At 41.9% G+C, this 25990-nt stretch overlaps 1 protein-coding gene across 14 annotated transcripts in view; it reads right to left on the bottom strand.

Moving 5' to 3' along the window:
• RAD51B (RAD51 paralog B) overlaps positions 1–25990 on the bottom strand; it is a 447505-nt gene that overhangs the window by 123949 nt on the left and 297566 nt on the right. For 12 of the 14 annotated variants that reach the window (XR_011047977.1, XM_068398402.1, XM_068398405.1 and 9 more), the window contains one exon: positions 11264–11342. Coding sequence is in view for 13 of the 14 variants with exons in the window: in XM_068398402.1 (XP_068254503.1) it covers positions 11264–11342 (79 nt within the window). In the remaining variant the exon portion in view is untranslated. Of the gene's footprint in view, positions 1–6996; positions 7062–11263; positions 11343–15406; positions 15605–25990 lie in introns of those variants that run through there. The other 2 variants (XM_068398412.1, XM_068398413.1) reach the window with 2 other exon arrangements.

Consider the following 25990-nt stretch of genomic DNA (forward strand, 5'->3'; position numbering starts at 1 on the left):
TAAGCCTGACTCAGTCCCCAGCAGATACATTCCTGATGCTTCAGCAACATGACTGAACTGTACACTCAGGACACCCGGTGCCTGTCACACTCAATAAGGAAACGGCATCTCTTAATGTTCCTGATGGTGAGCAACAATGCAGAGGAATCAAATGGCAGGGAAGCAGCAAAGCAGAGGAACCAGGGTTTAAAACTAGGGTTTTAAAACCTCACATGACCTAAATAAACACTAGCACTGACATACCTGATTTGGGGCTGTCATGCAAGGGAAGCCTACTCTTTAGGTAAACAGTGTGTCTGCCCTTAACCTTCTGAACTATCAATTTTCCCGTGTAATACTGCAGAAAGGTTATGTTGCAGCACCCTGTGCTTCCTCACATTTAAAGTTAAGGTAGCCAAGGGCAACAAAGACTCCTTCCTCTCTAGCCTGATAGCAGAGTTCTTCCTTCCTTTTGTTCACATGAAGAACAAACACTGAGTTGAACAATAACAGTGGATGCTTCCTTATGATGCTCTCCTGGGCATCCAGCCCTGGTTAGCATTATCTTACCACTTGGTTTTGTTTTGAAGGAAACTGTGAATGGTCCTTTCAATTGCTGGTCTTTCAAGATCGACATTACCTCTACTTCATCTATTTTTAAGTGTCCTTATTTTATCAACAATATGTGGCACTATGAGAAAAAAAAAAAAAAAGACACAGAACCAATGAACTGAGACAACTGCCAGTCTAAGAGGCAAGCAATAAGAGAAGGCCATTTAAACAAGCTTTCTCTGAACCAGTTAAGCTATTGATTCTGAGCATTAGGAAAAAAAAAACAAAACCAAACCCAAAGAAAGCCAAAACAACTTAATCCTTGGCAACTATTGAAGGAAGTGCACGTGAGGAACACAGTTTAGGCTTGGAATATACTTTATTTGAAAACATCCAGGCATCTCATCACACTTCCTGAAGCCAACATCAGCGGCAGACCCCTCCCTGTCACATCTCCTACTTTATAGACAAAAAGGCCTTTAGTCATTCAACAAAATCCATACCCTCTGATCCGTAACAGACAGGTGGCAAACCCAATTTACCACAGACTAATCACTTGTGCATTCCTGCAGACTTTTACTCTGCTTGGACAAGTAATTGTTTTGGACAAGTTACTAAATTATCACTCACTTTTCACACTATGGGAAGGACAGGGGAAGAAATTTAATGACAACTGTGCCATCCTCTCTGGACCATCAACCCAGGCATAGTCAAGAAGCGACACTGAAAACAGATGTTGGTGGACACAGTTGATTCAGTGGTGACTGGGAAGTGGAGCAAAGGCAGGCAGACAGCTTCATCCTCAGCCAAGGATCTTTTTCTGCAAAGATCTGTCCACAAAAGACACACTCTTGAACTGAGCGTGAGGCAAGCTGGCCTCAATTAGCACTATGCTGTCAGCTGCAGCCCTCAGGTGGGCCAGTTCATTTACCCCTCTTCCAGAAGAGGACTCGAGTTTGCACATTCAATTTGTGTGCTGAAGTTTCCTGTGCCCTTAAGTGAAACAGCAGAAAGTGGTGTCCTTCCTGAGCCCAGACAGCTGAGATCAGCTGGAGGGACACCTTTCTCTCCTCATGTTTAGACGTGATAGTGGAATTTAGTTCATTCTGCACTGGAGAAATATGGACTTGCTCTGACTTCTGGCCACTGCTTAAGAACCTTTCCTAGGGCAAGACAAATCTTCCAAATGAAAATCAAAGTGCCTTGGGTGGCTGCTCATCCTCACTGCGTGACCACTCATTCCCCAGTTCAGCCTAATGCACATTCAAGAGAAAAAGGGGAAGCACACCTGTTTCTCAAGGAAAATAAAGTATTCTGGATGAATAAAAATGAGCTCTGTTAAACTCCAATAGAGTCCTATTCAGTATTACTCAGCTGGAAGGACTGTAGTGATGAAGCAAGGCCACAAAGTTGTAGGGGAAGGAGGGCTGAAAGGCAAAGAAGAAACAACATACCTTTGAGCTCTGGTGTGCACAGCATGAGGCCCTGCCTCTGTATCAAATATGAAGGTGGCTTGGATCACATTACAGAACTATCAGCTATGCTTTAACCGCTCTAATTGAGTGGTTTTGGCTTTTGCTACCACATCAGAATACATTGGCTTGATTTTCAAAGGTAACAAGCACCTACAGCTCCCACTGACTTTAGTGCCAGCTGCAGGTCTAAAAATCAATTTAGGATAGTTTGAATATTGAGAAGAACGAGGGAAAATAAAAGGCCTATTGTGTGGATACGAAGAGTTTAAACACTGCTGATGGGTGGTATATGAGTCCCTTCCCTTTTCAAATGAATTTCACTTCATGTTTTGTTTGGTTTTCCTGTTGATGCATCCTGCACCCTCCAGTGCTAAGCTGGTGGGTTCCTACATACTTTTCTTGGCATGTGGTGTTTAAAATAAGAGACCTCAGCAATCGGATATCCTCAGCATTTCCAGCTATTGAACACAATCATGAGTACTGTGATCCAATTTCAGAGCAGAAAAGAAAAGATATATAGCAATATGCTCCCTGTGCTGGTATGGGGCAGACAAAAGAAAACTAAGCAAACAGGATGTTCTGCTCCTCTGTGAACTTCATCAAATGGCCACAGCAGACAGGATACAGTCTACAAACATGCAGCTGCAATGTATGTGCCTGACTGCCCAATACCTTGTTCTGGGTAATTCACTTGCAGCACAAATACGGCATGAAGAACGTAAAAGGTGTAGCATGCAGTTCCCACCTGACATGCCTCAAGACTGAAGTCCTTCATCAAACACACACAGCCTGAAGGAGGAAAGTGATGTTTTCTATATTCTACTAAGAAAAAGAGTCTCATCCTTAAACTCACTCAGAACACCTTCAGGAGTGCAATGCTTGGTGTCCACGACTCAGGTCATCAGCCTGCTTATTCTAAGCTTATTCACTCAGTAGTAAGGCACATCCCAGCTGAGGTCTCCACAACAGCACACAGCACTCTGAGAAATCACGCTATTGCAGACTGCTTGACAGCACTCTTATAGTCCCACAACATTTTCTAGAAACGTCACTCTTCACATCTCTGCTGCTGCTTCCCGAGAGCGTACCTTCACAGGGGGCTGGATTATATGGGAGATTGTTTCTGTAATGGAAAAGCTAGGAAGTTTAAATGAAAATGAGATTCAGTGGACAATAAAGTAAGATCTTTTCAGCAACAACACCTCTTGCTGAACTGTTAATTGTAGCATCATCTGCCTCTGCTTCCTCTTCACCCATGCAGTCATGCATGCACTGCCTTGCCTCACTTGAGCTCTAAGGCAGACCCTCTAGGGTTATTCAGGTGGCAAACCATGGAACAGTCAGGGCTGATACACCATGCTCTGACTAACTGCTGACTAAACTTATTGCCTCTCTCATTTCTGTAACCCTTGGTTAACTCAATCTGGCCCTGAAATTTAATCTCACACATTTTTCAGAGGTCTTCACAGAATGAACGACAAAGGAACAGATTCGAGTTTCATTACAACATAAGCAATGAGAAGCAGCATTAAAACAATCATTAACACTACGTTAAAAGATCAAATAAACATTACAGAAAATACTTTGCAGTAACAGCCCAATGTTATTAACTTTAGGGAATGACTGTAATGAGAAAAACCTTTTGAAGTAAAAACCTGTTTGTTGGGAAGGTTTATCAGGTGTGCGTCTGTTTCTATGAAAATGCTATATATTCCTGTTCCATCTTATCAAGACAGATTTAAGCTTACATGATAAGATCATTTAAATTTGTGGTTAATCCAGTTTTAAAGACAGGGCAAGTCTACACATCAGATGCAGAGATACCTGAGGTTGTTCTAGGTGTGTTAATTCTGGAAACATAGAGAAAGTTTCAAAGAAAAACAGCACTGAGGCCAAAGCAGCGGGAACCCTATTTGCAAAGCGTTATCCCTGTGCTAATAAGCCCCCCTCAGGCAAAGTTTTCTAGTTTAGATGAAGTGCTATTCAAATGTGCCTGTCTACACAGGATTGCACTCTGGAGACTTTTGGGTAGCTAACTTTTGGATCTCCGCATGGCTCTCTCCTCCCCAGCACAGGGAACAATAAAGCATCCAGCATTCCCCTTTGGCAGCCAGGCTGTACGCTCAGAGATTTTACAAGATTTTAACATGGAGAATACATAAAGTCCTACAGCTGAAGAAAAGTTGCATGTACTACCAACGTTAAGTCATTTGGATCACAGTCCTCTATTGCTAACTATCGTCTTACAAGATAAAATGACAGTAGTGATGGCTTCACCAAACATTCTAGCGGTAAAGACAGAACAGACGTAACCTTTGAGGATAGCAAAAGAAATCTAGTTGTGCCTATGTGAGAAAGGGATAAATCACAGCGAGACTTAACTGCCTTTTACTTTCATCAGCTGCACACAAAAGCATGAGACTCTACTCCGGCTGAAAAACATGGTTTTGGACAGACAGTTTTTATCTTCCTACTCATGAATGTGTTCGCTGAAGAACATTAAGTCCATTTTAGGTACATTTGACCTTATTCTACAAATCTGTAGCTTGAAAGATGTAACAACTTCTACGTTAAATCCAGGCAATTACTAGTAGAGTCTTGGTCTTCTACAACAACGTTCAGTTCCCAGAACAATATACTGTCACAAATCACAGATACTGCCTCTAATCAACAGACAACTTCACTCCTTATGTTAAAAGCCTTTTGGAAAAAAGGCCATTTGCTTTAGCACTGTGCTGAAAACACAGGGGAGCAGCCCACTTTGATCAGGAATTCATTACAGAGAGACTGGCAAGGAGAAGATTTCTCTGAAGTGAGACAATTTTGTCCCAGGAAGCCTATGTCAGCGTGAAAAGAGGGGAACGTCTTTGCAAATACAGACCCATACTCTTCAGCTCATTGTTTTAATGACACTGGATTAAAAAAAATATTTTTGATTCACACTTGTGTAAATGAGAACAGATTTGGCACGCTGCTTGCACTAAGTTTTTTTCATATTACATTTAGTAAAACTTAAGAAAAAAATAAATGCTAGCACTTCTGTTGAAATCTAGCGAAGTATTTGGGGACATGTTTGACTTTCAGTGAAAAAAAGCAGTACTGTATCTTCAGTGTCTTTACATACATGTTCAGAAATAAGCAGGTGACTCAATACTTTGTGCTACACTGGATTTATCCAGCAAAATACACTCCCACAAGTTAAGCTCACAGCAAAAAGTATGGCCAGAAACTCTACCATCTGTTGTCTATCTACTATGCCACTAGAAATATCATGTTTGCAGAGAGAAACATTTAATTTTATTGAAATGACAGAGTTTATTTTGTTTTTACTGGATCTAACCCCAAGATGCCTCTAGCCTTCCTTCACAATTAAAATATTTTCCCTCCACCTCTCTTCATTACCATTTTTAGTTGGTTTTGCATCTGTGCTTTGTTCCTCTGGACTCCTTCGTTTGACAGCAACGGAGTTCGGCTACTCCAGCCAGGCTTTGCCAATGCTGCTGCAGAGCAGTAGAGCGATTCCCACAAAGCCACCTAGTGAGGATGCCCTCACCTGCGCGAACGCCATTCCTGGGTCAGGTTTAGTAACCCATTCCCCAAAATGCCATGAACTGCCTGAACAAAAGGACATTTTCCTTGATGTCAGCTACATCTGTACGGGTCATTTTGCTGGCATTGGGATGATGGGAGTCTTATTTTTTTCACACTCCTTACTGCCAGGATAAACCTAGCCTACAACCTGATCATGCTTTTCTGCTCTCATTATTACAAACCTGTTAGAAATAGCATGAGGCTTTCAGAAATAGCATGAGGCTTTCAGTGTCCTGTGGGGAATACAGAAAAATGGTTCCACCCCACAGAGGTCCTAACAATGATCAGTTCATCTTTATCCCTCCAATAAGGCCAGAAATCACCAGTGGCACTGCAAATCTGTTACCATCTCAATAGCGATGCACAACTTTATTCCCATTAATCTGTCTTCCATCCATTCACACATCAAGTACAACCCTGCTTCATTTTACAGATTATATCCATGTTGCTCCAGACAAAGGTCACTTTATAGTTACAGCTCTTCAATCGAATAAAAGCTTTTGATGCAGTAAATCATTGTCTCTCACTGTTCAAACTCACACAATACAATATAAATAATGCTGCCCTTTCTTTCAGAATTCCCTTTCTACCTCACTACTCATTACCAAAGCATTTCTTTACAAAATAAAATGAGGCACTTTTCACTTGCTTTGGCCATATGAATTAGTTATAGCACTCTGGAAATGGTTTGTCATGCTGCACTACAAACCCAGACCCTACGCTATTTTGAGATCAAAATGAGCCTCTTTCATTACATTAGTGACAAATGAAACATAATGTACCGAGGTTTCCCTAGATTTAGCCGTTCCTAGATCTTTTTCCTCTTAGTACTGTGAAACTTAAACCCTAAAACACTCTCTTCTGAGTGCCACGTATCTTTTGTTTCTACTTATCAGCAGCTACCTGCCTCATTAAGACATTAAAGGCAAGGAGAGCGTGGTTGTGCGCACACAGACACATGTGCAGTGGAAAAGAGGGCAGAAGAATGGGTGGATTAATCAACTAACTAATCACCCAGTCCTGCTGGCACAAAAATCAAACTCTTCCCTTTAGCAATACAAAGTATTCTGTCCTTTGAGTAGTGAGGAGAGCCAGTCAGCATGAGACACAAAAGTTTTGAGGTTAAAATTGCAGACAGTTATAACTTTCTTTCAAAAGGAAGAATAAAACATAGCAGAAGAACTCTTAACGTGAAGTACACTCATGCAAAATGGCAACCATTTAACGGCAGCAGTGCTTTATTTGGCACTGAAGGTCATAACAAGAACTAACGCCAAAAGCTGAAGGTAGACAAATTCTAATCTGAAATACAGAACAAGTACTTAGCAGCAAGGTACCTAAAACTTGAAAACACTGTCAAGGCAAACCAGAAACTCACATTTCTTCGTGTCTTCAAACAGAAGTGAATGCCTTTCTAGACATGATTCAGTGTAAGTTAGAAGACATGATTAAGTTACCAGGTACCTGAAGGAAACACGTATGATATATGAGAGGTCAGTTTGCATGAACTGCTGATTCCATCCACCTTTAAACCCTATGAAACTGAAAATAAATGATTACTCATAAGCAAGTCCTATCTCACTGGTATTATTTGCCTTATGTTTTCAGTGCTTCTGAGCTCTTTCAGTGAAGAGCAATTTTAATAACTTGGTTAAAGCATTCATCAAGAAGTCCCAACAGACTCTCCAGTTGGCAACCAGCCACCATGTTCCCTGTCTTCTTTTGCAGCACCATCCTCTTGGTAACAGAGTGCATTTACCTAGGTGAGATGGAATGAGACTTACTTCCACAAACAGCAGAGCTATCAGTTGCTAATAGGTAGGCTCTGTTGCTAGCTTGTATTTGTGTCCCAGAATGCTGCTGCTTCTAAAGCTAGACTCAGACGATTGCCCACAGAATCCAGCTTGAAACTGACATCAGCTTATTCAGCCTATCTTCTTTTTGCATACGTATGTGCAGGGCTAAGTGGGATCTTCTAGTTCAGCTGACCTAACCCAGTATGTGCTACATTCAGCTTCAATAAAACTACAACTAGGCAAGAACAGTCCAGAATCTGTTCTGTCTGATACACCAAGAACAGAATTACCAGCTAATAATTTCCAATCCAAAACAGAAATTATATCACTGCCAATGAGAAGAATCATCTTGTGACTTGCACACTTAATCATATAGATCTGGAGCTTTTTACTGTTATTCTTCTTCTTAACAGTATCACTTAATTCACTTTAACTAGTATATTGAATTAGGGAAGCAACAGCAAGTCCTTTAACAGAATACACAAGCAGACAGTAAAACTTCAAATATTTTGCAGTGCTTAGATTGGATTGAGGCTTCTGCCTCTCTGTTTAAAATCGCTACAAAATAGAGATCTGCTGTCAGACTGGATTTTGCAATCACAATTCAGGTTCATCACAGAGTCACACTGTACAGCGTGGCAGTACATTACACGATATTGTATTGTAATGTAAAGGCAGCTGAGGCTTTTTTTGGGTTTGCACTCTACCCCCTCCACAGCACAGAGCATACTGAAGCAATGAAAGGAGGAGACTGAACGCTGACTTTCCTTGCTAAATGTTTGACTGGCCAATCTTTCTTTCCAATCATCAAATCTCATTTCTCTAGTCTGCAAGTGGAAATAAAAGAATGAGTGAATAACTGGATTCTTTTCATCCCTGAACACTTCAAGTTCATAAAAGCAAAGAAGTTTTCTCCGTGGTGCCCTTGGGCAGCCTGGAGCTCTCCTCTGACAACATAAGAGAAGCAGTTCTGCCTTCACTAGGGTCTCCTCCAACACTTCTGTGCTTGCACTGAGGCCATGAGATGCAAAGATACCAGGGAAACAGAGCAGCGATTTACATTGACAAAGAGGATTTTGATACACTCCTCCAAATGGGGCAGCATTACCATCTTAATAGCCTTTTGCTCTCAGCTCTCTTCCTGAGGACGCTGGAGATTTTTTGCGAATGGAGAACAGTTCCGCTTCCCATTTTAACTGCAACAATAGCAGAAGGGCTCCTTAAACTGCATCAAATAGCAGCCTGTGAAATCCCTAACTAGCCACACTGCCTCTCCTGCCGTTTTATTATCCTCTGGCCCACAGAACAAAAGGCTGGGGGGGCTCCTCCTCATTTTTAGCCTATTCCACACATCCTAATCCCTCAGAGGTGGCAATGGAAATTGCTTGTGGAACTGTTAAATCACACTTTCACTTTGTCTTTCATTCCCCATTCACCCTCGCTAATCAAGGAGTTTCCAGCCACATTTTCAGATATCAATTTGTTTATGGCCTATTGGTTAATGGTCCCAGGATGGGACCCCCTGAGTAAGACCAAAGAATCCTGGGCATTTCAGACAGCTACTGCTTCTCGCCAGTTCCCACACCCATCCACTTGTTCCCATCAGCAGCCCTGAATGTGCTCACCTCCTGACACCAACTGAATTAAACGACAAAGCCTGAATGGGAAAGCTGCCTTTGCAATCAGGCTGCAGGACAGATTCCCCTTGTTAGCACTACCCAATGTCCCTCAAAGCAGCAATGCAGGGACACTCCCTCACTGGCTGACCCGCAGCCAGTTGCCCTACTGACATCTTACCTTGCATCCAGCTTCCCTTTGGAAAGAAGCACCAGCTACAACTCTCATAAAAACTCTAGCCTCTGTTGCATGAGGCAGCCTGCTGCCATTTTCTGCATCTTATCCGAAACAGCCATTTCCAGGTGATTTGCTCACTTCCTCTTTCCAAAGAAATAATGATCACTGAAATATGGGATGAGAACATGCAATATTTACTTTGCACAACTCAGTGAGATGGCTCATGTGTAAGTGCTTACAAGTCTCTCTAAAATAGTCTGGGGCACACCATCAAGGGAACCATGCCCTTGGTTACTACCCATCTTGGAGAAAAATATTTAAAATGGAAACATAATGGTATAGTCAGAAAGTAAGAAAAGGCTTACACAAAGAAGAGCTTCAAGCTGCCTTCCAAAATGTACAAAGAATGCCTGATACTGAGACAGCACTTACTTAAAGAAATCCAAAGCTGTATCTCACCTGTTTTTAGAAAAATGGTAAATGATGTTTTAAATGTTCACCCCAGAAACAGGGAAAAGAGCAACTGCCATACTCTTAATACAGTACTATCCTTCTACCAGAGAGTCCTGCTTCATCATCATTACATGTTACCAGGCCCATTTGTTCCTTAAAGGTCGGGTTCAGTCCTTGGAAAGCTTTATTCCTGGCTCAAAGAAAAGAACTGAAACAAATAAAGATCCTCTCTGAACAAATGCTTCCTGTTTCTGAAATGGGAAATCTTTCTTTCACAAAGTTTCACTACATTAGTGCCTGAGGACACAGCAGGAAATTGCCTTTTTTTTTTGTAATGACCAGAAATATCTCTGCAACTCAGAAGATATTTGAGATAGAAAAGTAGCCTGTCTTCTACCCTATACTGAATCAAAACATGTCTAGACCAACTCTTGCAAGCCATCTCAGCCTAAACTAATAAAAATTGTTTCTAGTTCCTGTAGCCTGTTTAAAATTCCTGGTACAAAATAAAGCAGATCAAATTCCCAGAACGCCGTCAAAGAATACACTGGGTATAGTATCCAAAGGCTTTGGAAACACTGGGTGGATGCCCACATTATCATTATGTAGATGTATCTAATGGAAGCAAAAACGCACCAAAAAGAGTTTTCATTTCTTTTGTTTTCCTACATTATGTATCACCAGAGATGGAAGCGTATTTAGTCATTAGTAAATGCAAATATGTCAAACGTTCGTAGTGCTTTATGGGATCACTGATTCTCAATCACTGGAACCTGAGAAACAGCAATACTCACTTTTCTTAATGCCATGGCTGCATATCAGAGTGTATCCTCTGAACAAAAAGTGATAGGCACTGACCAGTTTTATTTAGTCTGCTAAACTCATGCAGCAATCAGGGGCCAGGCTGCATATCAACAGACAGCAACTCAACAAAATTGATCTATGAATGTCTATCAAAAAATAAGGACATTAAATGAAGATTTATTGGGATTAATGGGGAAAAGCTGAACTGAAGGGAAGAGCTGAACTTCCCTTTTTGCTATGGTCTGAAAGTATGTGATTTAGGACACAGCCACAAGGAACTCTAGTTCCCTGCCATTATGGTAGTAATATCCAGCTTTTCAGTACACTACCTCATACCCTAGAGAATCTGAGGATTATTTAAGACCATGAGGCATTAGCATTAAAATGATCACAAAAATAAAGAACAGATATTAATTTCCTGTATTTTTATTGATGTCAAGCCATTTGCTAGAGAAGAACTAATTTATTAGAGCATGCTATTAATGATAGGTTGGTATGTTTCTCCTGAAGAAACCTGTCCCAGAGGAGCAATGTTGCCAGAACCATTCTACTTTACCTTGAAGGAAAACAGGGAGCCCTAATTAATAATTTTGGGGCCCATTCTTAGATCCATGGCAATATGCAACAACTAATTCAGTATAATCCAAGACAAAACAGTGAACACAGCAGAGGGCTGCCCTTGTCAACTAGACTGTTTAAATGTGTGGGTTTTTAATTAGGTATAAACAGCACCACTTTCAACAATAGTCACTGTTATTTACTTTCAGCCTGCTTAAAATACTAACTGTAAAGGCAAAACAATCAATGCTCTGGTCTTACCTTGAAGAACCAAGCCTGATTTCTCAATGCTATAGAAAAAAGCGGAGAATGGAGCAACAGGGGATTTAGCAACCAGGAGCTGCAAAACAAACAAGTAATATATAAATACACATCTTCATAACATACTGATAAGAGCTCAAATCTATAGAATAATCTCACTGGATTTAAATTCCAGAAGTAGTAAAGCATACTGCAGAAATAACAAGGTAGTTATTGATCTAGCCCTGTCACTTCTAAGTAGTTGAAGTCTGCTCGTACACATGTATAGATCGTGCTGCAATTTTAAAAGGATTCACAGGTCCTAAAAAACGACTGTCATGACAGAAGCAAGTTTTGCTTGTCTTATTGGCATCCTGTTAAGCCTAATCACTCCTGCTGGCTCAGGCAGTTGCACTCAGATAGGAGACAATTTTGGGCAAAAGCTGCAACTGCCACTGTGTAATGCAATTTTAATCGCCATTATCCGTTCCACAGATGCATCCCCTTGGCTTCTCCAAGAACTCCACCTGCCATCTTCCTCCTGCCCCTGGAAGCAGTGTGGTCCATCCATCGGTCACCACACTGGGGACAGTAACACGTCATTGCAATTATCTGGATGTCCTCTTTTGCAAAAGGGGTAATGACCAAGTCAAGTTTTATTCAAAGACCCTGTCCTTGGAGTTTCAAAACAGGAACTGGAATTCCCTCGGGGTGTACAGTGCAACTGAATTGAGCTCGGCATTTGGGTGTGCTGGCCCTCCATGGTCAGGCCAGAAATATCCCCAGCTCTCTGGCTCCACTACAGAGGAACCGTCCTCCGTGGAAGGTGAGCTGCAGCAGAGCACTGGAGACTAAGAAAGGGGCTTGTTGGTGGGGCAGGGGATGCGGGACCTGCAGCACCAAACTCACACAAACGTGCCAGGCTTTATTGTTTGTCTGCTCAGTTTTTTACTGATTGCTGAGGACTGCTCCCTCACAGCTTGCCTCGAAATAACCCCCATTCTGTCACCTACATGAAAGCAACATTTTAATGATAAATTTAATAAGCTCTGCCCAGAGTGCGATCATCACAAACTCCGATCTAATGATCCCCACGTGGGCCCTGCAGAAGACACTGCCAGCAGTGGCTGAAGTGGAGAGCATGCTGCTGCTCTGCCTCCAGCACAGAGCTGCTGAACGAAGCCAAAACGTTTCCCTGCTCACCTCTTCATCAGCTAGAAAAGGCCGGCAACTGGTAACCAGCCCTCCTGGCAGTGGCCACGCACCCTAGAAGGGCCTTCCTGCCTTGCCGGCCCCTGGGGCACACTTTGGGCAGGGGGTTCCCCTCAGCCCATGCTGATCCTCTGCAGGGATCTGCTCCAAACAGAGCAATGTTGCGGAGCCCAAGCGGTGACCGCTCAGGACATGGAGCAGGGCCACCAGCTTCCTCCTTCCATGCACTGGTTTCATCTAACCCGCCTGTGAGGCCTGCCTAGCAGCGTGCTGGGGAACCATCACACACCTCGGTGCCTAAATTTCCAAAGCCCTGTCAGACACTACACCCTCTCAGCCCAAGAGAGGCAGCCCTCTGTCACATACATCCAAATACAGGTTTCTCAGAACTACAGACAGTAACACTCTTATTTTTAAAGGCGTGGGGCCCCAACAGATCCTGCTGATTTCAAATGGAGTAAAAAAACCTCATTATTTCCAAAGGTCATGCCTTAATTCTGCCAAACATTCAAACACTCATAAGGGTCACTGCAGATTAATTTCGGTTGGTGGTGCCTAATGATCAGCAGGGAAATGGTGAGCAGGTGTTATAAAAGCCAAAAGAGACTACAGAAAACTAGGAAGGTCTTCATGCTCACCAAAACTGCTCACATTTCTCTGAAAAGTCAGACAGTATTGAATCACTTCATAGATATACAGGGACATTTATTACTAAGGGTAAGATTAACAATATCAAGCACCAGAAGTTTGAGCTCTGCAGTGTCCTTATGTAACCCGAGGATTTGGCAGCACTTTCTCCTGCAGAATCAAGGCTCGTGTGACTTTCCCATAGCACTTCAAATGCTAAAGGTGTCTGTATAGTAGGTAGGTTTCATTGGTATTTGTATGTAGTCTGCAGACAGGACCATGCTTAAATGTCTTGCAACTCTTTCTCATCTGATTCTGATAGAGGCTGAAGAAACAAAATCCTCATATCTGGTTCTTCAAACACAACCATTATTGCCCACAGTTAGCTAACATTTTTATGGTTTTGAGAATTTAAACCAAACATAGTCTCCCTTCTTCAGACAGTAAAAAATAAAGGCAGGCACATAAAGACCACAAATACAGCCAGAGAACATTAGACTAGTCCAAATGTCAATGTTTTCCTTTCAGTCATATGAAGCTGGCGAAACCACCTCAGGATGCAATACAACCTTTGTGAACTACTCCAAGTAGGAAAACTGCTGTGCTAGCACTTTCCCCTCTTCCACGTTAATTACTTCTGGAGAAAGGAGGGGCATGTCACATCCCACGCCCATGACGCACCTTGACCAAACCCGAATTCCCTTGCCCGTCGTTATCTCCAGCGCCAGCCCTTCCCCGACGCGGCAGGAGGGGGACCCTGCCAGGAGGAAAGCAGAGTGCCTCCTGGAGCTTCGCACACTCCCTCAGCTCTGAGAACATGAGGGAGAGGATGGGGTGGCAAAACTGTGCAAACGCTCAGTTACAGTCTCCCACAACAGCTGGATGTTTAATCGGAAAGGCCCGAAGTGAAACAGTTACAAATCTGATGTCTAAGGTCAAATTTTTGTCATTCTGTGCACTACTATGCACATAAATACTAGCCTATATATGCATGTGCACTAGGCACAGTTGTACGTGCAAATGGACAGACATTCCAATAACCCTATGTACATTCTGTTACTGCATTTTTATGCAGTTACAATATGTGTATAACTAAGTATAGCAATGAAAAAATACAATAAATCACATCCTTTCAAGCAGCACATCATGGGGTCCCTCTGAAAGGCTGCTGCTGCAGTTACATCTGAGGTTCAGAATTAGCTTCCTTTTTAGTGAAATGGGAACAGCTCATAATATTCAAAGGTATTGCTTTATTTCAAATGTTTGCTTACAGAAAAAAATAACCTTTAAAGTATGATTGCATATTTCACAACCAGATAGAGTACACAGAATTATTTTTTGTAACTACATTAATTGAAAAAAAGTAAATACGTATTTAAATTTGTGTTTCAACCAAAGAGAAAAAGCTGTAAATGTCACTGCAAACTATCCTCTGTATGGAATAGCCAACACAGAGCAGGATCTTATGCATACCCAAGGGCCTTAGAAAACATAGAAGGAAATACAGATCAAGCAAAGAAAATGATGTTTTGGAAGCCAAGATGTGGAAGTATAAAACAAGGATTACCAAAATCAAGGAATCAAAGATGAAATCCAGGCCTCACCAGAAATTTTTTCCTATTGACACTTCAGTGCAGTCAAAGTTGCACCAAAAGTACACACTCTGAGATGAGTAAACAGTAGTGCTAAATAATAGTCTAAAGAAGTTAACAGGCATTCAGATTACAAAAATGATTTTTCAAATGGTGAAATGAACAGGAAATAGACAGAAAAATGATGAAACGGTCCTGAGTCTTTCTAATTCATGCTATCCATCATGCTTCGAGAATGCTATCCATGAGCTATCCATGAGCTTCTGGAATGGAATATGAAATCCAGATGCAGTTATTCTTATGCTGCTGTCCTGCTAAAGTGAGAATGATAGAGATGGATGAGAGAAATAAAAAGCAAAGCTATTTTAAGTTTTGCAAAGTCCTAACTTTACAAAATGATCAAATCTTAGTTTCCTTTCTTTCCTTTCTAGCACCACATTTGCCTGTCAGGAGGTTTGTAATAATTATTTATTATTTGACAACAATGTAGAATAAACATTAAACAACTGAAAAATTATTTCTGCCATGAGGCACGTTAAGAACACAAAGGTACGATGGAAGAGGAAATATATCACCTTGATGAAAAGTGAATAGAAACTGGACAGATGCCATTAGATTAGATAAAGGAAGATAAATGAGAGACAGGCAGAGCAGTTGGGAAACAAAAGGCTTAGAGAGAATTGATGATGACAGCAGAAAAATTGTACATTAAAGTTTGTTTTTTAATTAGGGAAAGCATTTTTATTAATATAGTTTATTGTTTATAAGCTTTATGGAAGAGATGAGTCACAGACATTGATTGCAGAAGCCCGGACGAAAATGCTAATTATTGGGACAACATCCTCTGTCAATAGCAAAGAAAGCGATGATTGGAAAATGTATTGGATGGACTTTCAGAAGTAGTGTGATAACCAGAAATCAAGCCAGTGTCCTGCCAAAAAAAAAGAAAAGAAGATGGAGACGGAGTCTTATATCAAATTAGGTATCATGATGCCAGGATGATAAACTACCAAGTGCTGAAATAAGATTATTTTGACTGAGCTATGAGCTCTCACATGGTAAAAAAAATACTATTTTATAACGGAAAACTAATGATTTTAACAAAAGTAATGGATTAAGATATTTTAATGAAATATTTGAGAAAATCAGCTGTATTAACATTTAATATGATTTGTTTAGACTGGAAAGACTCCAATTTCTTCCCCAATTTTTTACTGAGACTATTACAAGAATTGGTTCTTAGCAATGACTGAGGAACATGAAAGAAACAATTTGAAGCTTCTTTTAAAGCATGTCAGCTTCTTCTTATCAGTGAACAGATTCTTCTCTTTTTATTTTGTTCTCTGTTAACTTTTTCCTTAGATTTCCTTTTTCAGCTAGATTTACCTTATCTTTTGTACTGACAAAATAAGTATACGTGCACGAAGGACCAAATAAATAACAAAACCATATTTACAGCCAATACATATTTTGGAATTCAGATCTACTAAGGAATTACCAAATACGTGAGATCTGTGAAAGGAGTCTGGCTTTCACTACGCGCACTGCCCTTACTGAAACAATGCTGGCTTGCTGGGATTTTTTGCTAATTCATATTGTTGTCCTATTGTAGTAAACAATCATTGCTAATGGTGCATTTCAGAACTCTTCAGTTACACCACATTAGCTCAGAAGAGCATAGATGAGAACTGAGAAGGAAACCTACACATCGACAGTGTCATTCAACAGGGAAAAGACTATCTCTCAAGGTTCAGTTAGACTCACATACTAATAAAATCAGTGCTAAACTAAACAAATCTTTCTCCTAGTTGTGCCAAATGTATGGGTGGACAATCTTCATGCCAGAATTTCCCTTCTTATTGTAGATTAGAAGGGTTGTTTTTTCAGCTGCAACAGAGCCCAGGAAAAAGCCAGTAAGGAAAACAACAAAGTTGATTTTGCATCAGATATCCCAGCAGACCTCATATCTGTTTTTTCTGCCCTCCCTTCTGGTACTTCTTGAGCCCTATGTGCAGGAATTTGATATATTCTAGAAACAAAAGCAAGCAGTCCTTATTCTGCAGATCATTTACTTTTGAGCAGAAGCTGCGACCCAGTTCCCAGGGCCAGCTCTCATTCCCAGTCCCACAGGTCATGCTGCCTCCAGCCCACCAGAAAGGTGCCCGAGAGAACCAAGAGTTCCCTAACAGGCACTAATGCCACACTGGCATCAAGGCTTCACACAGCAGCATACCAGTTGTTCCCTGCTCCCTCTTCATGTAGAAGTATCCTTCAGGACAACGGGATGGCTTTTTACAGTGTGGGAGAAAAAATGCTTGTGCCAAGCCTCACCAAACACTAGTGCTTGTTAGACCTTGGAGCTCTTTGTGGCTTCAGTCTCACAACGGGTTCTCATTTACCTTGGGAGATAACTGCTCCTTGTTGCAGAAACAAAAAGTGACCCTAATACGTTTCCAATGTTTTGGTGAAAAAAACGTAGCTTAGGTATCCTGCAAACATTTACTAAGCTCACAGTATATACCCATAAACAATTTACTGATCTCCCACTGCAAATGATTCTTGGGATAACAACACTTTGCTTGTATATGGTACTTAATCTGTAGAATTTAAAAAGGCTTTACAAGAGTGGGGAAAAAATATCCGCATTATGCATTTGGGTAAATTGAAGTTCAGAAATGAAATCCATTCCTAAAGATTGTATAGCTGACATCAGTACCAAAATCTGAACAAGACGTTGTCAAATCACATCGCCTTCACAAGCAAATCACTGTAGAGTTTGTTTGATTTTATCAGGGACTTGTGTTTTCTTATGGAAATGATTATCCCCTGCTTTGTATCTTCCTCCAAATCCCGTTGCAAGGAAAAGCTCTCTACGCACAGATTTTCCCCTTTCAAGCAGAAGAAAGCTCAGCCATCCCAGCAATACTGTCTGCACCTGGATGCTGCTTGTCAGTAGAAAAGGCTACAGACTGGGCAGGCTGTGCCATCATTGGGAATAAAGAGGAAGAAGGGACAGGCTGAGGGAAAGGAGATATATGCAGTCATCCTTCAGCCTTCCTAATCATCTAGACTCCACACGTATATTCTCCCTGGTAAAAACAAACTTGGTGGATTGACACAGGGAAAGCTTAAGATGTTTTGAGCACTAGAGAGCAAACAACGAGAGATGAGGCTACAAACATGCCCTAGTACTGGGAGCAGATGCGGAGTCCCTACCACTTTTGTACATGTAAAAGAAAAAATTATAAAATATCACAATTTTAATTAAAATGATTTCTTAGGAAACTATAATTTCATTTGTGCCATGCATAGCACCTGAGAGATGTGGTTCCCCGAAGTCCAGTTGTTTGAAAAGGTTTTCATCAAGGCCGGGTTAATGGGCCACAACTCAATAAAACTCTTTATAGAGCAATTTAAATGGACTGTCTCTCTCCTTCCCCCACAAGAAAGTCCTGTCCAGAAGAAACTGTTTAGGAATGGGTTTCCTTTCTACCAATTTTATAGAAAAGCAACAATGGCAGCTAGAGACACTTTATGAGAGGCATTCCATAAATTCAAACCAATTAGTGAAGAAAAGTAGGCAAGCAGAGTTGGTGTGTACATCCTAAAAATGTCCATTAGCACACATCTGGAAACAGCAGCAAAAAGAACAGACTCAAAAGACACCTGACCATCCTGCTCTGGTCTCACACCCCCAAAATGTAGCAGCACATCTGTTTATTTTCTTTTCATGCAATGCATATAAATTCCATATATTAAAAAACATTGCTAAGGTTGCAAAGCCAAGAAGTCCCTGACTCTCATCTTAAGAAAAAGGGAAGGAGGGAGAAATGCAGATGCATTTAAAACAGTTTCGCAGGGGAAAGAGTAACAGTGGACACTGATTTGAGTAAAAAAATTAATGAAGGGAAAGCCTTCAAAAGCCCGAGGGAAACATGAGATGGATTCAGCATGGGATAAAGACGTCAAAGAAATCTCAATCCTGAAATATCAGCATGACACTTATATTAACAAATGTAAACCAATATCAAAGAGATCAAACCTTCTCAGCCAAATTCTGACAGATTACCTTTTATTTTAAGAGTCAGTGCTAGTGGGAAGCAGAGATTCTGAAACATTTAAAACAAATCTCTAGAAATCACGAACCTATGTGATATTAGCTAAATTTCAGATAAATCACTTCTTGCCTCTTTGTTTTATCCTAGCATTAACTTTTAGGGTAAGGTCCTATGTTCTTTTGGGTAAGCCTAGGCAGGTCACTCACCTTTCCTCACTGTGCTCCACTCTGCTGTCAGAAGTGGTTAATTAATATTAATTGATTTTACATCACTGTATTTCTTATGTGAAATTATTTAGGCTGCTTACATCTCTAAGCTCTTACATTTATGCTAAGCATATGCTCCTAATTTAACTACCAATAATTTCATTATTCATCTTAAAGAAGTACCAGGAATTCCTTACATGACCTTAAAGATGGGAGATGGTGGTCTTGCCCACGGTGACACAGAAATGTGTGATAACTGGAGAATAAAACTAAGGAAATAGGACTGCTGATTACTTATCCAGCATCAAGACTAGAAATGCAAGTGAGATAAAAGTATGTTACACTACTTTTGACTTGCCTTTTCTGAATCAGCCATTTCTTTCCTGGCAGGCCTTGTTTGGTGGTGTTCTGGCTGTACCCTTTATTATCATAGGAGGCCATAACAGTAGTTAGGGACTGCATTAGCTTTGTGTAACCACAAATTCTTCCCCAAGCACAGGCCAACTGAGTTGTTTAGGTAGCCGTGAGGTGGACAGATGGTTGAAAAGCTGACCTAAAGAGACAACATACAAGGAAGCTGAGAGAAGCTGACATTCTGCTTTGCAACACCACACAACAGGACATTCAGGAGGCAGTACCAGTGTCCGAGCTCCAAACTCTCAATGGCTTAATGATGGCAGTAGATACTCTCGACGGCTATGGACAAAACAGGACTTTTTACAACAGGAAAAAAAAAGAAAAGCTCTCAAAGGAGTTTGTTAGTGCAGTTCTTCCTATAGTAATGAATAACAGTCACAGGCAATGACTCCAATAAAAATAAACCATCATTGCACGCACATGTGGCTAGGCTTACTCCCACAGGAGACATTCAATACTTGCAAAGGAAAGAAATGGAAGGAAAACAAACAAAAGGAGGAGATAGAAATGAAAACCAAGAATCTTTTAAGAATACAGGAGAAACAGGGAAGTGGAGAAGTCCAGGAAAGAGGACACTCTCTGAATCTCAAGCCCTGCTATACCTGGCTAGCTTCAGATCTTGCTTCTAAAGACCAATATATATATATAAAGGACTTTTTCAGAGTGCATAATGCCAGAACCTGGGAATCAGGATTCCTGAGTTTTCTGACTAACTTGGCCACTGCTTTATTGAGTAATTATATGAAAATCATGTAGTATTCCTTTGCTTCAGCCCAAAATCAGGCATGGAGATAGACATCTGTAGCAACTTCACTGTATGAATTTTCTGCCAGGTAGGCACAGCTCCACAGATACCCTGCTTTCCCCTACCCAGAGGGTACAGCAGAAGGATCAATAAGCAACAGCTCTGCTATCTGCTTTCTCCAAAATTCAGTGGGGTCAATTCCTTCCCCTCATAAAACTAGAACAAAGGCACGTGTTTTGGCTGTGCCTATCCAGGCAGTTGCTAGCAACAGATGACCAGTCTGCAAATTGTTCCAGTCCTTGTAGTGTGCCAAACATTGGATTTCATTTGAGAGCGCAGCATGTAATATGTGCCACCATTTGGACATGGTTTTAGCTTCATAAGGAGCTATAAAACTATAATGAGGAGCTCTGAATATCAGGAGCTCTGGGGGTCCTAGTGGACAGCAGGATGACCATGAGCCAGCAGTGTGCCCTTGTGGCCAAGAAGGCCAATGGCATCCTGGGGTGGATTAGAAGGGGTGTGGTTAGCAGGTCGAGAGAGGTTCTCCTCCCCCTCTACTCTGCCCTGGTGAGGCCGCATCTGGAATATTGTGTCCAGTTCTGGGCCCCTCAGTTCAAGAAGGACAGGGAACTGCTAGAGAGAGTCCAGCGCAGAGCCACGAAGATGATTAAAGGGGTGGAACATCTCCCTTATGAGGAGAGGCTGAGGGAGCTGGGTCTCTTTAGCTTGGAGAAGAGGAGACTGAGGGGTGACCTCATTAATGTTTCTAAATATGTAAAGGGCAAGTGTCATGAGGATGGAGCCAGGCTCTTCTCAGTGACACCCATTGACAGGACAAGGGGCAATGGGTGCAAGCTGGAACACAGAAGGTTCCGCATAAATATGAGAAAAAACTTCTTTACGGTGAGGGTGACCGAACACTGGAACAGGCTGCCCAGAGAGGTTGTGGAGTCTCCTTCTCTGGAGACATTCAAAACCCGCCTGGACGCATTCCTGTGTGATATGGTCTAGGCAATCCTGCTCCGGCAGGGGGATTGGACTAGATGATCTTTCGAGGTCCCTTCCAATCCCTAACATTCTGTGATTCTGTGATTCTGTGAATATGCTTGGACTCAGTAACCTCAATGGAAGAAAACCATCAAAACCTCAAATGAGTACCAAAGACAATCACAGACAACAAAAGCAAAACTTTTCAAGGTGAACCGCCCTGATGTGCTCCAGAGCAACAACTGTCCTGAATGCAATAGGCCAGATCTAACAAAACGGTTCTTTTGCTCAGCTGTCCTCTCCCAGACTGCAAGCAGACCTCTCAACCCTCTAACTTGGAGTGCCTTTTCCTGCCTGATGCACTTAACTTAACAGTAACTTCAGTGGCAGTGAGCTCCACTGCCCAGGCAAACATTGGGCGATTTCAAGTTTTAATTGGAAAAGAAAATGCAATCCCAGATGTTTATCCAAATTGTGTCTGAACTGCAACAACCTGGCCAAGGATCTGCACAAAAACAGGCTGCCTCCAGTATACTTCCACTTAAGCCAGACTTCTCCTGCAAGTTCCCCAGCATGATATACAGGGTATACAGGATCAGTCAGCTCCCTTCTGCTCATGTAACACCAGATTCTGTGAAATTCCTCTTCCCAGAAGCGCCTTCTGTCTCCCTGCCACGTGCCTTATTCCCTACTTCGTAAACTGAATTTTGTCGTCTTTTCTGTTTCCGAGTCTCTCCTAATTTTCCCAGTGGAGAGTCCTCTACAGGCCAGGAAACTTTACAAGAGCTTGGCCATGATGATTTCCTATGCTATAATACTTTTGAGGCGCAAAGCCCTGGTAATTGTCCAATGTGAAGGGTAATTCAGGAGAAAATGCTTGTAGCTTTTACTAAGCAGGAAAGCAGCCAGCCAGCATGTCCTGGTTACCACAATGGAACAGTACCGAGAAAAGGGATCTGGGATGGTGCTGTGTCTGGATAAAGTAGTTGGGTAGCATAAACACATCCTCCTAGGGGAATTCTCCTGTGTGGCAGCTTGTGGTCACTCATCAGACTTATGGCATGCTGGTACTGAGAAGAACAGAAAATGCGGCTTTTCAGAGCCTTCCATACTGTTCCGTTTGACTTTGGTTCCGGAAATAAGAAAAGGGCTGAAGGACACAATTCTTATTTACAACACATATTGGAACACTGCCTTATCCTCTGGATCATGCATCCCAAATCGGGAAGGACTCCTAAGGGAGTACCAGTACAATAGCACCAGAGCAGTTCTCAGAATACATGGCTGCTTCCACCCAGCCTGCCAGATTGGCCTGGAAGAGACAGGACCAGCAGGAAGGACAGCACGGAAGCCCAGTAGCTGCGCACTTTCTCCTCCACACAACCACAAGCTCAGATGGAGATGCTGCTGGCTCCTCTGCCCATATGTCTGCAGGGATAGGAATCCAAACAGCATCCAGCCCTCATCACAGATAGATCAGCTCAGTGTAATTCACTAGCACAACACAAGGAAAATACATTCTTAAGTGTGTAATTAGCATATGCATTGCCATCATGATTTATTATTTTTATTATTCTTCAGATCTCTGTGAATCTTCTTTATGATAGTTTTAGCAACACATTTATCTTCTACAGATAAAGTATCCATAGCAAATTCAACCCTGATGCCTGTTTCTAATGTGTCTCAAATCTTTATTTAGCCCATACTCATTCCTTCTTTCACTTTCTTTTGGCTTTCTAAATGATGAAAAAACTTTAATCCATTGTAAAAGAGCATCACAAGTGTGCTGCCCTCATCCTGAATTCATTGGTTTTGGACATCAGTAAAAAACAACACTGTCCTTCATGCTTCCTTAATGTAAAGGCATAATCCTAAATTCCCAGACTTGGGCCAAGAAGATTGGGATTCAGTCAAGTCCTAGACCACAGCATAAATATTTTTCACCCACACTAGTGGCTGCAAAATGCTTTTGACATGAAACAAACAAAAGCCCTTCTCAACTTTTTTTGTGTGTTCACTTTGTTCTGTTCCTAAAAGTAAAGCCTCTGGAGACAAGCAAACACAACACTGCTAAATTCACATATAATATTGCTGTCTCTTGTATTACATAAAGCCTCAGTAGAGTATATTTTAGAGTCCACTGGGCATCACATAACAAGGACAAGAAAAAAAAAAAGCTAACAGATCTGTGAGCTAATACATACAGATGCAACGTGTGTGCTTTTGGAGTATTGTCATGCTTTACAGGTGTTGAGAAAAGGTGATAGATTTAATTTAAAATTTAATTTCAGTCTTTCTACAAGACTCAGATTTTCTCTAGCAAGAACATTATTGGGAGAGATTTTACCAAGGAAGTGGAAAACAGTGTGTTCAAGGAAAGCTTGATGGCCTTATAAACATCATCTGTATTGCTGAATGTCCAACTGTTGAATAACAGAGTCCTAGAAAAACTTTTCCCTAACAAACATGAAATGCTTCAGGAGACTTGATTAACATTTCTAGAAGGTAGTGGATCCTCACCAGGTAAAGGCAAACATGCTTGCTCCAGTGCATGGCACAGATACACTAAAGGTTGGACAGCCCTTTAGGACCTAAAACATTGCTTTATAACCCATCGGATCTGAAATTTTTGATGACAACATGCCCCAAATAACAATCAGCAGGTTAATAAACCTTTTTATGTTGGAGAAGAAACAGAAGCAAAGATCAGACTTAACAGTCATTCTTTTCACAAAACTACTGGGAGTAGCATTTACAGCTCTGTCACGGTTTAAAGCTGGGCCGGCTATTAAACCTGTGGTAGACGCTCTCTGTTAACCCTCCTTCCCCCACCCGAAGGGAAAGGGGAGAGAGACTTACGGGTTGGAAAGTTAAAACAGTTTTAATAAACTATAGTAATGAAAAAGAGTATAATAAGAATAATAGAAATAATCAAATATATACAAATATATACAAAACCAAGATCGAGAGCTTGGAAATCCTCCTCAGGCAGAGTTGCTCCCCCCAGCACGGGCAGAGGGGAAAATGCAGTAGCTCCCCCTGCCATCACACCTGCAGGCTTTTAACTGGAGAATTGGCAAAGCTGGTACCAATCAGTGGGAGACAGGAGGGCCCCTCCCTCCTGGGCCCCACCTCCAGGAGGCAGTGGGTTAGTGATAAATAGGAAAGTGAGAATGATGTGTATGGGATGGAATACCTCGTTGGTCAATCTTGGGTCACCTGCCCTGTCTGCTCCTCCCTGCAGGTGCGACCCCCCCTTCGGCTCTTCACTCGTAAGCAATGAGGAATTTAGCAGTGACCTTGGTTTCTTTAAGACTAATTGGCCTGGTTTGGGCCAAACCAGGACATTCCACCCCTTATTCCATACCATTCACATCATACTCAGATCACCACTACCTTTTCATTTTCAAATATATATACACATATCACTAGTTTATGATTCATCTTTATGCAAAAAGTTCATCAAGTTCATTTAGTTCAGGATTGTGGGTTTCCATCTGGCTAGCAGTCTCTCAGGGCAGGAGACATGGTATGAGTTTTGTCACGGTTCATGCCCACGGGTTGCAGGTTCAAAATGTCAGTCTCGAGGAGGTTACTGGATGCCACTTGCAGCTAGCTCCGGTCTCGTCACCACTGTCTTAACCTGAAAGACACTTATGCAGCAACAACATACAGTTCAGAATTAAGTAGTCTCACCCAGAATCAGATCACCTTCAGGGACACATCGGACTTCACCATCTTGCAACATCACCCACCAAGTACATCCAGGTCCCTGAGCAAAAGCAATCCCATGAATGGGTTTACCTTTGCCCGTTGCAGGAAGAATCCAGACAGTTTTTCCCAACAGATTCCTTTCATGCACCACAGGGACTTTATCCCCTTCTACTGTATGTAGAAGGTCTGATTGAGCAGGGCCAGCTCGATTGATAGATCCCCTGGTGTTAACTAACCAGGTAGCTTGTGTCAGATGCTTATCCCAGTTTTTAAAGGTTCCACCCCCCATTGCTTTCAGGGTAGTTTTTAACAGCCCATTATACCGTTCTATTTTCCCAGAGGCTGGTGCATGATAGGGGATGTGATATACCCATTCGATCCCATGTTCTTTGGCCCAGTTGTCTATGAGACTGTTTTTGAAATGAGTCCCATTGTCCGACTCAATTCTCTCTGGCGTGCCGTGTCGCCACAAGATTTGTTTTTCAAGGCCCAGAATAGTGTTCCGGGCAGTGGCATGGGGCACAGCGTATGTTTCCAACCATCCGGTGGTCGCCTCCACCATGGTAAGCACATAACATTTACCCTGGCGGGTTTGAGGGAGTGTGATATAGTCAATTTGCCAGGCCTCCCCATATTTATATTTCAACCACCGCCCCCCATACCACAAAGGTTTTAACCGTTTGGCTTGCTTAATTGCGGCGCATGTTTCACAATCATGGATAACCTGTGCAATAGAGTCCATGGTTAAGTCCTCCCCTCGGTCACGAGCCCATCTGTATGTTGCATCTCTCCCTTGATGACCTGAAGTGTCATGAGCCCACCGAGCTAAAAATAGTTCACCTTTATGTTCCCAGTCCAAATCTATTTGGAACACTTTAGCAGCCTGATCCGCTTGTTGGCTGTTTCGATGTTCCTCAGTTGCCCGACTTTTAGGTACGTGAGCATCTACATGACGTACCTTCACGACTAGTTTCTCTAGCCGAGCAGCAATATCTTCCCACAATTCAGCAGCCCAAATAGGTTTCCCTTTGCGCTGCCAGTTGCTTCGCTTCCACTGTTTTAACCACCCCCACAAGGCATTTGCCACCATCCATGAGTCAGTATAAAGATACAGCCTTGGCCACTTTTCTCGTTCAGCAATGTCTAGAGCCAGCTGGATGGCTTTTACCTCTGCAAATTGACTTGAT

This window comes from Nyctibius grandis, chromosome 4, assembly GCF_013368605.1.
Source record: "Nyctibius grandis isolate bNycGra1 chromosome 4, bNycGra1.pri, whole genome shotgun sequence".
Lineage (NCBI taxonomy): Eukaryota > Metazoa > Chordata > Aves > Nyctibiiformes > Nyctibiidae > Nyctibius > Nyctibius grandis.